The sequence below is a fragment of the Suncus etruscus genome, chromosome 12, assembly GCF_024139225.1.
Source record: "Suncus etruscus isolate mSunEtr1 chromosome 12, mSunEtr1.pri.cur, whole genome shotgun sequence".
NCBI classification, from domain to species: Eukaryota; Metazoa; Chordata; class Mammalia; order Eulipotyphla; family Soricidae; genus Suncus; species Suncus etruscus.
In genome coordinates, this window is record NC_064859.1 from 55,133,709 (window position 1) to 55,150,363 (window position 16,655).

The 16,655-nt window shown below is 43.8% G+C and overlaps 1 protein-coding gene across 19 annotated transcripts in view; it reads left to right on the forward strand.

Annotated features, from left to right (window-relative positions):
* MAP4K4 (mitogen-activated protein kinase kinase kinase kinase 4) overlaps positions 1–16,655 on the forward strand; it is a 148,033-nt gene that overhangs the window by 117,421 nt on the left and 13,957 nt on the right. Inside the window, exons 14-24 of one of the 19 annotated variants that reach the window (XM_049784976.1) lie at positions 2,450–2,536; positions 3,125–3,343; positions 4,216–4,377; positions 7,064–7,297; positions 8,285–8,391; positions 9,903–10,054; positions 10,638–10,735; positions 11,517–11,525; positions 12,901–13,076; positions 13,760–13,880; positions 14,901–15,092. In XM_049784976.1, coding sequence (XP_049640933.1) covers positions 2,450–2,536; positions 3,125–3,343; positions 4,216–4,377; positions 7,064–7,297; positions 8,285–8,391; positions 9,903–10,054; positions 10,638–10,735; positions 11,517–11,525; positions 12,901–13,076; positions 13,760–13,880; positions 14,901–15,092 — 1,557 coding nt within the window. The remainder of the gene's footprint in view (positions 1–2,449; positions 2,537–3,124; positions 3,344–4,215; positions 4,378–7,063; positions 7,298–8,284; positions 8,392–9,902; positions 10,055–10,637; positions 10,736–11,516; positions 11,526–12,900; positions 13,077–13,759; positions 13,881–14,900; positions 15,093–16,655) is intronic. The other 18 variants (XM_049784977.1, XM_049784980.1, XM_049784978.1 and 15 more) reach the window with 18 other exon arrangements.

The following is a 16,655-nucleotide window of genomic DNA, read 5'->3' on the forward strand; positions in this document are numbered from 1 at the left end:
GTGTGTGATCTGAAAGATCTAAAGATAATCTTCTTGAGTTTGATATAAATGCTTCATACCCCAAGTAAATTAATAATAATCTTTTTTCAAATGATATTGTCATCCAACTATAGGAATGGTCTTAGAACATTTGAAGTCTGTAATGACTAATTGACTTTAATAAATTTTTTGCATAAAAATGCTGTAATTTTGTATATACCTGCATCGCATCAGGAAAAAGAATACTTAGGATCAGGTTTCAATAACTTTTAAACACTGAACGCTGATTGCTTTAGAAGATCTGTTATCTGAACCCATTGCAGACTAGGGTGCTCTGTGTCTGCCTTTCGTGACTTTAAGTTAATTGGTCACTCTTTGTTTTATGTTACAAGTCAACTAGAACAAAACCATTGAGTTCTAACTCAATATTTGCAAACTGTATTATAATACAGATATGCAATGGTATTAACTTCCATTGTTGATTAATTGCTTTATTACTAATTATAAGGCCCAGGTTTTCTGAGACATGGGCCTGCATGCTTACCAGTTGTTGTTTTTTTTAATGAAATTAAGTGTAACTCTTTATTTAGTTATTGATCGTAATTGCCAGTTAACAGTTGCTGTGCTTTTTTATCTTAACATCTTAGCTTATTCTTGAACATGGCAGGAAAGAGAAAACAGATATTTTGAAAAATTCTACTACTGAAGGATAAATTCTGTGATGTGCATGAAAGCTGTGAAAGTAATACTTAAGTCTTTGATTAAGCTCTAGCTTTTGTAGAAGTGTTTGTCACCACCATTTCTTGTAAAAAAAAAAATTGCTTTTGAAGCCAATTTTTCTCCGCTTTCTCATTCTGTTGCAAACTACTTTAGGAATTGTCTCATTTTTGCCCAAGTGTCATGTTTGTGTTTGTGCAGTATTGTATTTAGTGCTTAGTGGCTTTGTATTAGCACATTTGTGATTTAAATAGGATCTGAATTTTGAGATTGTTGCTGTGTTTTGAAGGAAGAAAACAGTTTGAGTGCACTAACTTGGATTTTCAAGTTTTGATCGGTTGGGTTTAACTCTTTCTCAAAGGAATGAGTTTGAAGTCAGATTCCTTTTATAGTCATTGCACTAGATTGGGGCACTTTGGAACTGAGCATGTGTCTGGTGGGGTCAGGCTTTTGAAAAATGGCACCTAAGCTCACATTGGAACAGGGCATTTGCCGATGGCCTCGTGGCTATGCATTTCCCCAGATTGGTGGCTTTGTGCTTTTCTAAAAAAATTTTTAAAGTTAAACTTACTTTGAAAGATCAGGTTCTAAAGAAATTCAGATGCCAAGATTTGTACTTTTCCAGCTTTCTCTCTGCTAGAATTAATTACTGGTTAACCAGAACTTCTGCTCAGCTGATGTGTGGTTGCTCCATTCTCAGGGAGTGCAGCAGATGGCCTGTGATAGATGCTACAGGAATCACTTGAGTTTCTCCTAAAATTGTCCGGAGGCCCTATGTTTCCTGACCTTGTAGGATATATTGCTTGTTCTCCACTTAGGAAGGAAAACCATTATTTGAGAAAAAGTTACATTTGTTTTTGCGAGTTTGGCTTATGTTTGAGCTTCATGTAACATCCTGAGAGTTGGAAGAGAATATTCTTCATAGTCCTTTCTCAGATATGAAGATAGAAAAGGGGAGGTTGAAGCTTGCTAGAGATCTTCCATCAAACTCTCTTTAATTTCCCAGTTCATGATACACTGTGTATGCAATTCAAGATTGGATTTTCCCCTTTGGCTTGGCATAGTATGATGTCGGTGTGTTTTCTACCAACTCAGTTATTGGAGTGGTTTGTCATTCTTTTTCCACGAAAAAACTAGTTATCACTACCACCCACTATATTCCCTCCAGCTCCTCTCTCACTGTTAAGGAAGACAACTGGGCTCATGCATGCCTGCATGCAGCCTTCTAGGTGGAGCCTGGGTCTGTTTGCTTGTGAGAGTACCCTGACTGAACATAGCAGAGAAAACACAACTATGTTAATTTTATTTTTGTATGAGAGAGCTTATGTCTTGGAGATTAGAGATTGTAGGCGGTTCATGTTTGTTGCAGTGATGGATAAGCTGTTAGTCACTGATCAGTTATTAGTGACTGATAAGCAGAAAGAACTTTTCTGGCTTCCTGTCTAATTAAACTCTGGGCTTCTCCAAGTTCGCCATCCTTAATAATATGGCCCTTTAACCCAGCTGTGGCCTAGCAGAAGAGCTTACGCATACCTTTGAATACAACACTGGAGTATATTTATTGTCTCTTACGTCCTGGTGCCCCATTTTAAGTTTTTGGGGCAGTCTTTAACAACAGATTTTTCTAGCTAACTTATCACTAAATGAACTACCACAAGGATGGTTTGGGCACACGGTTCTCGGTGCTCCATTCAGCTGGTCCCTCTGCTTTCCTTTTGGATATATTGATCGCTGGGTAATTTCTGTGTGACAGGAGTATATCAGGCGACAGCTCGAAGAGGAGCAGCGGCACTTGGAGGTCCTTCAGCAGCAGCTGCTCCAGGAGCAGGCCCTGTTACTGGTAACGCACTGTGTCTGTCTTGTCTCGTGGTCAGGGCTGCTCTGTTCCCTCCCCTGAGTCGGCCCAACTGTGGCGATCACAGACCATTCGGTCAGCGCTGTGGGCTGGTCGGCTCAGTGGAGATCTCCTCTGTGGTCCTACTGCTTTGGGCACACTGCAGGCGGCTTTTATGTCTTCCTCTTCCCTTAGCTGTTCTCTTTGTCTGGCAGACAGAAAAGATTTTGAATGGAACTTGGCATTCAGTGAACAAACTAGAAGGCCCCAGGCTGGAGGTTCACAGCATATGCCATGGGATTTTCACCTAGCTTAAGTGTCTTTTGAAACCACTAAGACTGACCTTTAATTGAATTCTCTCTTACTCTGTCCAGTGATATTATGGTTAGCAACAAGCTGTGAGATTTTTTCCTCAGGTAACATTTAAAACCCTAGTTGTTCCGTTCTGTTTAAAAATACTTTAAAAAAAAAAAAAAAAAAGGGCAATGAAAGCTTTGTCTTTGCAAAGCGAATACCAGAGTTGAGACCGAGTCTGGAGCAGAGGCGGGCTCCCCAGTGTCCCCTGGATTCAGTGTTCTCCTCTCCCTCTCCAAGGAGTGCCGATGGCGGGAGATGGAGGAGCACCGGCAGGCAGAGAGGCTCCAGAGGCAGTTGCAACAAGAACAAGCCTATCTCCTGTCTCTACAGCACGACCACCGGAGGGCCCACCCGCAGCCCCCACAGCCCCCGCAGCCGCCGCAGGAGCGGAGCAAGGCCAGCTTCCATGCTCCGGAGCCTAAGCCACACTACGAGCCTGTGGACAGAGCACGAGAGGTACCCCGTTTTCCCCTCCCCTCTCCCCGGCGTACTTCTGTGAAAAGTAGCAAGGGTACAACCTTTCTCTCTGGAAAGTAACTGGGGACAATCCCCTGCCCCCTCAGCAGCAGGGGGATGGCAGGACCAGAGACACAGCGATTGACCCAGGGCCCTGAGATGTTGAGAGTGCAGATGAATGAAGCATCATTTTTTTCCATAGAGGACCAGGGATCTCGGTTAAGGTCTTGGGAACATTCTGGAACATTCTTTAGTACAGAGAAAAGCACTCTTTACAATGCAAATGTCAAGGAGGTGGCCTAGCTGCTTGGGTTTTCACAACGGTGGTGGGTAAGTGCACCTATGCACTCAGGAGCTTATGGGCATTCAGCTCTTGCAGTATAACTGACGTGACACTGGATGCCCATGTCTCTGGAGGGAGTGCCACAACACTCATTGGGTTGATTCCAGAGGTTCTGAGTAGGGGGTCTTAGGTACTTCTCTCTTAGTGCTCAGTCCTCTGGATGCTTGGAACGAGTGTTCTACGTACTCTGAATCCCTCCACTTGGGTGCTGTGGAATGACAGCCTTTTAATCTGTTGTTGTAGTTGCTTGTGGCAGATTTTGCCTGAGACCTGACACCACAGGCGTTGTTTGTCCTCTGGCCAGGGGAGATAGGGCTGCCTCTCTGAATCTTTGTCTTCTCTCGGTTCTGAATCAAATGCTCACCCTGCTTGATTGTGTCCTCTGGTCTCCAGCTATCCCTTTCTTGTATTGTAGCTGAATGAAGGAAAACAAAATGTCTCTAGGAATCCTCTACTTTCAGGCTTCCTTCACTGTCTCTGCTTTTTTCCTCTACTAACCCTGAGTTCTGTCTTCTAATCTCTGATGCAGGTGGAAGATAGATTTAGGAAAACTAACCACAGCTCCCCTGAGGCCCAGTCTAAGCAGACAGGCAGAGTGTCGGAGCCACCAGCGCCTTCCCGGTCAGAGTCTTTTTCCAATGGCAACTCCGAGTCGGTGCATCCTGCCCTTCAGAGAACAGCTGAGCCTCAGGTAGCCATAGCCTGGGTAGTGGAGACGCTGGGTCCCAGGCCTGCTCAGAATAGTCAGTTTGGTTTGTCAGCACATTTAGGAAGGCAGAGAGATTTGTAGAGTGATGTTGGTCTTAAAGAAGCACATAACTGGTACGGAAAAATGACTTATTTCCAAAAACAATTTTTTTTATTAGAAGCATCATGATTCAGTGGTTTCCTTTTTCACTCTCACTTTTTGCCATCCCTGATCCCAAATGTTCCTAATTACTTTGGTACAGAGATTATTCAGTTTTTGGTTTTAGAAAAATCAGTGTCTTCAGGGCTTATTTTGTAATCTGTGATCCTTGGCCTCCTGATTAACACCAGCACTGGTTTTTAGAAAGCCAGTAATCACCCTGAAATTCCATATAGAATTTTTTTATTGTCCCCCAAATATGCAAATTTCTGAGAGGAAAAGGCCTTTAGCACAATAATAAAACATTTTGAGTGCAAGGTGGATATTTTCCTAAAGACAGGCCAAGACACAGCTCAGAGCCTTTTTTTAGGTTGCACATGGTGTCACTCTTACCTATATGGGGTAGACCTCATATCTGGGCTAGTGCCTTAAGATTGAGAAAGAACCTTCTAGCTGTCTGGAGAACAGTAGACAGTGGAGATCACTGCTGCAAAGATCTTTGAGAGCTTAGAGACACCACTCTTGCTGAAAGTAATTAACTCGAGACTTTTTCCTCATAGCTGTGTGAGGCAGAGGCAACCCACTGCAAACAGGTTCTTTTGGGGTGATGATGGGGAATAGGGTTTTGAGTCACACTCAGCAGCACCACTCAGGTACTACTCCTGGCTTTTTACTCAGGATTGACCTTTAGCTGAGCTTAGCAAACCAAATTTAGAAGCAGAGGTCAAACATGGGTAGATAGGCAGCACATACAAGGCAAGTGCCCTACCCCTGTACTATGTCTCCAGCCCTGGGAGCAAGTCCTTCAGCCTTCTATTTGCTGTCACTGATCACTTATGATTGCATGTGCTGGTAGAGGCCAGAGTTCACATTCTTGCCATAGAAGTGGTAGTGGTGGTCTGTGAAAACAAATTTATAAGAGGAAGATTGAACTGTTTTACAATAAAGAGTCTCAACATTGATGACATTTTAAAGGGCAAAGAGCCAGCACCCAAGCAATGGGTGTGAAGAGATGATTGGGTAAGAGACAGTATTTGTATGGAATCTAAGTAAATTCTTGACTCCCCAAAGAACTTTATTCAAGCAAATTGACCACTTCAGAAACTTGAGGTCTGGAAAGCAATGGCATGTAAAAGATTGCAGGACAGAGACCAAGGGAAAGGAAACAGGATGATGAAGGGATTAGTAGGAAGAGAGTTGATAGTACATGCTTGAAGAGTCCCACTCTCTTTCTGAAAGTTAAGTAGAAAATGTTTATTGATTGGGCACGTAAACTTTAAGAGACAAGAATTCCTTAAGTATGTAAACTAGCATGGAAAACAGTCTCCCTTTTAGTCCCATTCTAAACTTGGTTATTGCTGTAACCTATGTACTGTGAAAACAAGTAGAACATTTTTACAAAGTTTATTATGATTACTGTCCTAATGCTTTGGGGAATAAAAATGCCCCATTACCCCTAAATTTTAAGCATTTTAGAGGTTTAGTGTTCCAGTAACTGGATTTAATGCAATGTTTACAAATCCTAGAAATCATAACCCTGAAATAGTTTTGAATCTTGAATCTTGGAAAGATTTGACTAAATTTTGATTCAATGTTTTTAGGTTTTATTAATGTGCTCACATAATAAATATATAGCTGGAATTGTATAAATTATAACGTGAACTAATAGTTTTGATGCTATAAAATATAATGCAAGAGGAAGCACTGTTTCAGAGATTGTTTTTACTACATTAAAGGCAACCAGAAACTCAGCTAAGAATTGTAGTAGATAGAAGGAATTATCTAGGAACAGTCAATTTAGGAAATCATTGTACTGCATATATTTTAAGAAACCACAATTCTCTCTTTTTCAGTATGAAGTAGATGAGGTGTACTAGGTATTGAAAGTTTTAAACAAGAAACAAGGGACACTTTTGCATTTGGAAAGTTGCCTGCTTTTAAGTTATTGTACCTACTAGACTTTGCAAACATTCGGGGTTTGTCTGCTGTTTACATGTGCTATTATGTTATTTGGGCTGAAGATTCCCACCACCAGGTAATGAGAGGATAGAGAGAGAAGGCTAGCATGCAGGCCTATTCTTGCCACTGACCTACCTCTCTCTGCCTCCACTCGCTCTGCTTTGTCATGTGGCATGTCCTCCCCCTCTCTGATGGGAGGTCAAAATCAGCTTGGCTTTGCTTATTTCAACATTTTGAAATATTCATGCTTACTGTTATCTGTAACCTGTGTTTGGATATTGAAAGAATTCTTCTTTTCTATGTAGTTTTGTTCTATCCCACACACTATGTTCCCTGCCTCCCTCCCCACCGCTCTTAGTTGTTATATTCCTTCTTCCCACCCTTCTCTGCACCCCATCCTTGCCTTCTACCCTGCACTGTGCACCTGCTCTATGTCCCTGTACCCCTGCCTTCCCTACCCCTGCACTGCTTACCCCCTGACTTCCCCGGTCCCTGCCTTGGGTTTGGTACTGACCAGAAGCGCCTTTTCTGCAGAACGCATTGAATGTTTTGTGTTTTGTTTCCTTGTAAGGTACAGTGGTCCCACCTGGCATCTCTCAAGAACAATGTCACCCCTGTCTCGCGATCCCATTCCTTCAGTGACCCTTCTCCTCCCAAATTTGCACACCACCATCTTCGCTCTCAGGACCCATGTCCACCTTCCCGCAGTGAGGCGCTAGGTCAGAGCTCAGACTCCAGGTCGGAGCTCCCTGACCCCACCCAAAAGGCTTGGTCTAGATCAGACAGTGAGGAAGTGCCTCCAAGGGTAAGAAGCAGAAAGACAGATGTGTGCTTCTTTTTCCTTTTTGTTCTTTTTAAAGGTTACTTATTTTAATAGAAGGGTATGGTGATTTCACCAAATTAAGGGGCAGTGACAGTTCAAGGGAGCTTGTACTTGTCGGAGAAAGTTCCCTGGTCAGGCATATACATGCATTTACATCCAGCATTGGGGGAACTTCTTAGTGTGACTGTTAACTGTTTGATGAAGTACAAAGTATTAAATTAATACTTGTCTCTAAAGGATATGCTTGTGCAAGAAAGAGAGTACAATTTTATGTCTTACAAGTTTGTGTAGATCTTACAGATCATTTTGCAACAGAGACAGGGATAGTCTTGGGCAATATGAGTATGGTAACAATATTGCTGATTTTCAGAAAAAAATCTTAAGATTACCATAAAAATTTCAAAGAAATGGCTTTTTAAAAATATTTTTAATTGAGGGCTTTTTTTTTTGTTTGTTTCAGCTTTTTTTGTTTTGTTTTTCTTTTTAAATGGAGGAATTCTAAATTTTATTTTTTAGCTTGACGATTTCTTTTCTTTGATAACTAATTATGAAATTAAACAAATTACCGTTCATTTTTCTCCACTTGGAATTTGCTTCCTCTGAATATTTTCTTTCTTCCTGCAACTCTTTGTTTTCCTGCCGATTCATTTGTAGACAATTGGTTTCTTTGAGCCTATTTTCCTGATTCTCACATTATCTCAGCAAAATGCTTTACACATCCCGCTGCCAAGCCTCAGCTCAAAGTCATTTCTGTTGTCCCAGATGGCAGAAAGGCTGCTTGTCCTGGCTCCTTTGGTGCCTTTGGCTTTATTTCTGGCTTTTTGTGAAGGGTAGAGAGAAAGCTCAGGCCTGAGGTGGGTGATGAGCATGAGGTTGGGGTGCTTAGGTCGGCTGCCAGGTTTGCTTGGGGCTGGGTGGCAGTCTTTCTCTCAAATTGCAGCTATCTGATCACTGTGTTTTCTACTCAAGGTTCCTGTGAGAACAACATCTCGGTCCCCAGTTCTCTCCCGCCGTGACTCCCCGCTGCAGGGCAGTGGACAGCCAAATAGTCATGCAGGTCAAAGAAACTCCACCAGGTAAGAGTCCAGTGCGGGAAAGGTTTTGTGATCCTTCCACCTCTGCCGAAGGCTTCTCCCTCCAGAGCTCACCTGTTCTCAAAGAAAAGCTGCTGTATGCTGAATAGCATGACGATATTTCAGTCTGTCTGTGGTGTGGAGATTTCGATGCAAAAACTGCCCTTTTCCCTGGAGATAATGTGACAGAAAGGTTGGCCCTGTATTTTTCAGGAGCCTTTTAGGTAGAAGCAGGATATTCTGAGACCTCGAAGGTGCATGATAGTCACAGATTGACTATCCTGAGACTTAGCCCATTTAGATTGTCATGACTGATAGTTGTCACATCCCATATTATAGTTACTGACCATATGCAGCCATTTAAATTGGACTTGGAAAAAAAATAAATTGGACTTGAACTCAAAATTGCAACTAAATTTCTTAAATTCCAAGGATGGCCCAAGGGCTGGAACGCACATATAGGTGGGATGCAGGAGCTCCTGATCACTGATGGTCATGGTCCCTTGATTACCGCTGGCAGCAGTTCCTGAGCACTGAGCCAGGAGTAGCTCCCACTAGATGGGGCCAAACCAGCAAACTTCCCAAGCTGTGCCAACCATGGTGTTCAGCAGCCCCATGCTTCTAGTGACCCTGAAATACACTGAAATCTAGAATCTCCTCGTTCCACTAAGTTCCTTTGCCTAGAGTGATTAGACAATGAAGGGAGGATCCCAGTCTTAAGTAGTTCATCTGTGAGTTTTCATGTTAGAATCTCAGATGGTTCCATGCATGACTTTCTGCAAAGGATTTGAGTTTCCACTTGATGTAGTGGGATGGTTGGGATCGGCCTGTGGCAGTCTCCTGTCCTGAGCCTAGCAGCCCAGTTTAGGATTACAGCCACACTCTGCCCCTCCCACACAGCTCTGTACAGCAGTGTGCTTTTCAAAAGTCTGGACTTTAGAACAGTGATGAGTAGGTGTGAGCTACTGCCTGACACCAGAGAGTTTGAAGTACAATTATATGTAGGCTGTTTTTTTTTTTTTTTTTTTTTTTTTTTTTTTTTTTTTTTATAATGACTGAGTTTCTGAACTTAATAGTAACATTTCTTCTCATAACCAATGATGTTTGTTCTTGACAGGCCATTGTTTAGCCTTTTCAGTTTAGATAGCAAGGATAAATGCATGAGTTACTAACAGGTTTTGGTCAATTTAATATAAACGCAATGGGCCAGTGGGTAGGCTGCAGTTCAAAGGCTTCATATGGTCCCCTGAACCCTTCCAGGAGTGATTCCTGAGTGCAGTCAGGAGTAACCTCTGAGCATCACCCAAAAACAAACAAACAAACCAAAAAAGAAAATAAAGCCATCAGAGCACATGTCCCATATGTGTGTGATTCTATGTCTGCCAATGTTTACAGTGTGTGTGTGTGTGTGTGTGAAGATTGCATCTCTTAAGTGCTGTGTCTATCATGTGTGTTTGCTGTTGTGGTTCTGTGTCATGAAGTACCACGTTGACTCTTCTTTCCTCCCCTGACAGCAGCATCGAGCCCCGGCTGCTGTGGGAGCGGGTGGAGAAACTGGTGCCCAGGCCCGGCAGTGGCAGCTCTTCCGGCTCCAGCAACTCAGGATCCCAGCCCGGGTCCCACCCTGGCTCTCAGAGTGGCTCTGGGGAGCGCTTCAGAGTGAGATGTAGGACAGTGTTTTCTCTCTCTCTCCCTTCCTGTCTCTGGGTTGTGATTTATGTACTGAAGATCCCCTTGTATCATGAATCAGTTCTTGAGAACTGACTCAGCCAAGTACATGGAAGTGTATTGCCCTGTTAATTCCTATGATTGGCCATAATCATTACACATGATGTAACTACATATAATCGATAGGACTCTCCCACGATATACGTTTACTGATACATGCTTTCATTTTAGCTATTAAAGTAGCTGCATCTTAGCCAGATCAAGTCATTAATCCAAGATGAGCTGAATGTCCAAACAGATTTGAATCCCCCTCTGTTGTACAGACTCTATGCCCTTAATAGTGTTTGGGTATTTAGCCCACAGATAATATTTTATGAGTGCAGCTTCCTCCATTGTATACACAACATTCTGAAAACAAGTTCAGTTATGTTCTATGATTGTGGATTCTAAGGAAGGCAGGAGGAAGTCTGTTTGTCTCTGCTTGGTTCCCTTGCCTTCGAGACTGGGGCTGGCAGGTGGAGGTGGTGAGGGGTACGGATTGTGCATCTGTGTGCTCACCTTGTCTCCTTTGGAATTTGCAGCCTCGTCCAAGTCTGAAGGTTCCCCCTCTCAGCGCCTTGAGAATGCAGTGAAGAAGACTGAAGAGAAGAAAGAAGTCTTTAGACAACTGAAGCCCGCTGTAAGAATCATAGAAAATACAGTTTACTTCTTGAAGCTTAAAGGAGATCTATTCAGAATGGATAGTGATCTATACATACACCCTGTAGCTTCATACAAGCTTTGTTACATACAATTTTAGTATATGTGCTGCCAAAGCGAGCACAAGCTTTGTTACATACAAGGAAATATAAATAGATAATATGCAGGATTTGGTTTTGTTTTCTCAAGTATATTACATAAAATTGGGAGTCTGCAGTATAAACAGATTAGAAATATAATTCTAAGGACATCAAAGTAGAGTAAAAATTTCCAGCTGTTAAGAGCCTTTAGAAAGAATGTGATTCAAGAATCCCATATTTTTGTGGCACTTGTTCCATAGAGTTAGAAACGAAAAACAATGCTGTGAAACCCAGGCAAACTATACTTCCCTCCTCACCTGGGTTATTCAAATCCCTCAGGAAAAAGGCGTGTTGATGGCTTTCTTATAGCCCTAGCCCTTATGTTTGGATGAGTGAGATGTTTCGTGGTTTCAGACCTTACCCTTAAATTTCCCCACAGTTGCAGTTCTGCCTTTTGTACCTGGGCCACCCATTGCAGCTATTCCTACTCCATCTAAATTCTTATTGTATCATCTGACCAGTAGCTGTTATTATCAAGATCTTAGGCTGTTGGGGTTTTGATAGCCTGCTTGAACTGATTTCTCTCCTCCCCTCTCTCCCCTTCCTCCTGTGCTTCCCTGTGCTGCACGCTCTTCATCTCTGATGGCTTCTTGGGGTCTGTGATTGGCTGCTGGACTGAAGGGTGAAGTGGTAAGTCCTGGCTCTGGTTCCCTCAGCAGTGAGCAGTGTCCTTCTGCTATCTTTCACCTTGGCTTGAGTTTGACCCTCACCATTTCTCCTTTCTTTGCTCACTTTTCTACTTTTTTCTACAATTAAAAACAAACAAACCTAACTTTTTTAACACACTGAAAAGGTATTGTGTGTGTTTGTTGGTGCTAATAGAGCTTTTGAAACCAGTTTCTTACAAGCTAAAAGAAGCACACTCGGGACTGAGTCCCTGCCTGGAGCCACTTGTTTCAGAGGCTACAGTTCAGAGGGAAGGGCTATATTTTTATTTGAAGAGAAGACTGAGAGCTGCTTGCATAACCTGCTTTTTTAAAAAAGACTTTGTGCAAGCTAGAGAGATAGCACAAGAGTCAGGCACTTGGCCTTGCACACAGCTTTTTCTGATTCCTTGAACCCTACTGACCATGATCTGGAACACAGATCAGGAGTAAGCCCTGAGCAGCACCATCAGGTGTGGTCCAAACATTGAAAATTTAAAAAGTCAGGATCAGGGAAATGCTCAGTGGTGAATACTCAGTGGTACATTCTTCAAATGCACCAGGATCTGAATGGAAGCCCTGGCCCTGTACCCCTATACTTCCAGGGGGCCCCTGGGGTGCCACCCTCTCCAACCCACATCTTACCTCCAGTTGCTGCCTTGGGTCCTACCATGCAGCCACGTGACTTAGTATTTCTTGAGTAGGTATTGCTGGGACTGGCCCCAAGTTCTGCAGAATAGTCCCCCAGGCCCCAAGAGAAAAATAAACACACTCAAGAAGCAATTGCTTTATATAAAATTTTCACATGGAAAAGACATTGAACTTCACTATGAAGAAAATGTAAATGTTAATCATACCTGGGTAAGATAGTCCTATAGTATGTTAATATAGAAGAATAAAGAGGATCAAAGTGGCTTTTATGTGGATTTGTTTGTAGACAAACTAATCCAGCATTTTGGATCCTGTCTTTTAAAGATGGTATTCTAAGCTGAGATCTTTATAGCAAACTAGCAATCTAGCCTCAGATTCTTGTAGAATTTGATCTTTATATATTTGTTTATATATGTATTTGTTTATATGCATATATACATATATCCTCAGCAGATTCTAATTGAATTGTGTTCATCAATAACTTTCTTTGCTTGTACTAGTATTTTTTTTAACTCTTCCCTATTCCTCCACCTCCCATTTTAGAAGGCCACTCTGCTCACCACTAAACCACCAATGCCTTTCCCTCTTTTTGCCCTTAAGAATGCACTTTCATATGATCCTGTTTTCATAAAACTGTTGCAGCTGTTTGTTGGTTAAAATCAGACACAGATGGACCTTGACTGTCTTTGTTCTCTCTCTATCTGTACTAGGATTTGACTGCATTGGCCAAAGAGCTTCGAGCAGTAGAGGACGTGCGACCTCCACACAAAGTCACGGACTATTCCTCCTCCAGCGAGGAGTCGGGCACGACCGATGAGGAAGATGAAGATGCAGAGCAAGAAGGGGCCGAGGAACCCAGCTCCGGAGCAGAGGACACCAGAGCCCCGTCAGTTCTGGGTGTATTCTAAGTGTGATCCCACTGGGCTTTCTTTCCATGTGGCCACTTCCCTCCTGTGCCTATTCCCCAAGTTCCTAGCCCAGGTGCCACTAGCACTACATTAGCAATAAACAGTCTGTGCTTCTATCAGGGGTCTCAAACTCAGTTTACCTGGAGGCTACAGGAGGCAAAGTCGGGGTGATCGTTGAGTGCAAAGTCAGTAGTAAGCCTTGAACATTGGGGGGTGTGACCCAAACAACTAAAACAAAACAAAACAAAAAAAAAGATTCCTCTAGGGCAGGGCCACAAAATGTTGTACGGAGGGCTGTTTGCTGCCCAAGGGCCTCGAGTTTGAGACCCCTGTTAAGTCTTTCCTCTCTGTTTCTGTACATGTCAGCGTCTCTGCCACCCTCTCAGAAGTATCTTTTGATCTCTTCATAGCACGAGCATATGCTCAGCAGGGAAACTGAAGTTTGGTTCAGCTGTTTTAATTACCCATAAATATTTCTTCTAACCTTTGTCTGCAAAATAACTGCACTGGAGGGCAATTCAATGCCAAAGGTAAAGCGATAAGTATTCGCTTTCCTTGATTCTGTAGCCGGATCTCAGTTATTGGGGCGTGAAGACACTGAATGGGGTAGCCGTACTCCATGGGCACTGGAACCCTTCCCTCTTGTCTTGCTACTCTGTAGGTCCTCTCTGAATCTGAGCAATGGGGAGACAGAATCGGTAAAGACCATGATTGTCCATGACGACGTGGAAAGTGAGCCGGCCATGACCCCATCCAAGGAAGGCACTCTGATTGTGCGCCAGGTACCCGCGTCTCCGCGTTGCCCGAGACTGAGCTTTTCTGTATTTCATTAACCCACTTGCTCATTCACTCACTCACGCTGTTTCTACGTCATCATCTGTTTCCATGTTAACCAGACCCCGAGGGCAGGGTGCTGGGCTAGGGAGGCAGGTGTGTGCTGCATGCCTAGGTGACTAGCAGTCTTCCACCCACATTGCTGCTCCTCTGCATGGTTTGCGGCAGCCTTCATTCAGTGACTATGTTGAGTCTCACAGTCTGGGTCTGAGCAGTAGAATAGCACTCCCCGAGTTTTTTGGTAGCTGTCAGGTCTAGGAGGTAGACTCACGCCTGCCCCAGACAGTCTTGGGATGCTCCGCAAAGAGCTGAGCTCCAAGCCCTGAGCACTACAGCATGCATAGTGGTCAGTCAGGAGCCATCAAGTCCTTCTCACAGGGACCATGTGAGGGGAGCCAAAGGGCCTGGAAGGCTCTTCTGTGCCCCACAATATGAGTCTTCTCATCTGTTGAGTCGTAAATGTGTCCCGTGCCAATATGCTCAGTCTGGAACACAAGCCTGACTGTCATTCCTCCTGGCTTAGATGGGATGGAAGGGAGAAGATTCTCACTTCCTACAACAGGCCCCTTCCCTAGTGTTTTGGATTTTGCCCTGCGTGTATTTGTGCTATGGCAATGCATTCAGGTGGAAGGTGAGAAGCACCAGAATCAAAACGGGCGAGAGGGCAGTTAACAAACCTGTAAGCAGAGAACATTTCTAAAGAGGCGGTGGCCCACATGGCCCATAAAGCCAGGTTAACACCCTGTGCCACTACCTCACTTCCCCAGCTGAAGTCCTTTGTGTTCTCTTGGCGCAGCTTAGGCAGCCTGGACGTGTCTGCAGTCCAGTCCTGGCCAGTCTTATCTGGACGTTTCTTGGCTATGGAATAAGTTTGGAACGTCGCACGACCCTCAGTGACAGTAATTGGTAGGGTCCTAGGCCATTTCAGCAGCGCTTGAGCGAGACCAGTGTGCCTGTTTTTTCTGCAGAGTACAGTTGACCAAAAGCGTGCCAGCCATCATGAGAGCAATGGCTTTGCCGGGCGCATTCACCTCTTGCCAGATCTCTTACAGCAAAGCCATTCCTCCTCCACTTCCTCCACCTCCTCCTCCCCATCCTCCAGCCAGCCGACACCCACCATGTCCCCACAGACACCCCAGGACAAGCTCACTACTAATGAGGTATGTCTCGCACCGCAGCTGGCTGCTTTCCTAGGGTTAGATCAGCACTGCCTGGTAGCTAGTGTGCAGAGGAGTCCTTTCCAGCCCCCCTTACCCCTTCCCTACCCAGCTGCTTTTTTCTGTCGCCCACCCTTCCACCTAGCCCTCAAATAACCTGTTTCCAGTCTGCATACAGACCCTTTAACGCTAGAGCAGTTCTCCCCCAAACTTGCCAGTCACTGTCTACTTCTCTCTAGATAAGTGTAGCTGCATGGCTTTCTCTATTTGGTTTATTTATTTAAGTCTGAATAAAATAATTGCAGTGTTCTCAGATTCATGACGTATTTGGCATGAAATTGTTGTAGTCATTTTGTGGAATCTGCCTTTTCGTTCTCTTTATCAGATACATAAAAATACAGGAAAATATTGATTAAACAGATAATGTCCTTGTCTGGACAAACTTGTTAATCCTCCTCAAGAAATTTCTTCAAACAGGGCTAGGTCATTCTCAGTTTTAGTTTTTTTTTTTTATTGTTGTTCTTTTGTTTGTTGGTGGGGGGTGGCTGGGAATAGGAATGGCTTGCCAACCCTGTGGAAAGAATTTCTTCCTTTCAGAAATCCTTTATAGGATCACTCAGTTTAAGCTGCAACCAAATGTTTCTCTGGGAAAGCCAAGGCATTAAATCCTAGTGTGCTCACTGGGGGGGCTTGACTGTTTTGCTCAGTCCTGGAGTTAGTGGGTAGTTCTTGCTCTCCAGAATAGGGGGCTGCATCAGGTGGCAGAGTCAGCATTGAGTTTGCACTCAGCCCCCGGATCCTATTTCCTGGGAGCTCTGGGTCCAACACTGAAGTAGAGGTGAGAGTGGTTCAGAGTGGCACAGCGCTTTCGTCTTGCTCGGATATGCACTTGGGTGTCAGCCCATCCCGCCTCCGGTGTTAGTCCTCTTGTTGGAAAGAAGATGCCGAGGCATGTCATCTGTCCCAGGATAGGCTTGGACACTGGGGCCAGTAGGATGGGACATGGACTGCTGGGAGGACAGTGCACTAGGACATGGTGCTTCCTGCTGCCCACTGAGAGCTGAGGCCCTGAAAGACATGATCTTACCCCACCTACACTCACCCTCTCTGTGTATCTGATACCCTCTGTGTATCTGAACTTGGCTCCATTCTGCTCTGATGTACAGTATTTTGCTGTATATAACCCTTAACTCACTAAACTGGCAAGTTTACTTTTCTGTTCGTTTTGTTTTTAATTGTCATTACATTTCCACTTAACAATTTGTTTCACTTTCTTTGTGTTTTACCTTTGGTCTTAAGTTTTATGATTAATCAGACTACTATTACTCGTGAAAGAGCAAAAGGAAATGCCTCATTTTGTCACGCGCATTTTCCACTCATGTGCCCTGTTTGATATGGGAGCACCCGAGAGCTTCTGTAGCTTTCTGGCAAGTTGCTTTTATGATTCAATGATACGAAATTCAAATGAAGATTTGCCATTATTGTGGCAGATTACTTGGACTCTTTGGGGGCAGGAAAGTAAATCCACATGTGCAAAGTGTTGAGGCCAAACACTACATGCCTCTT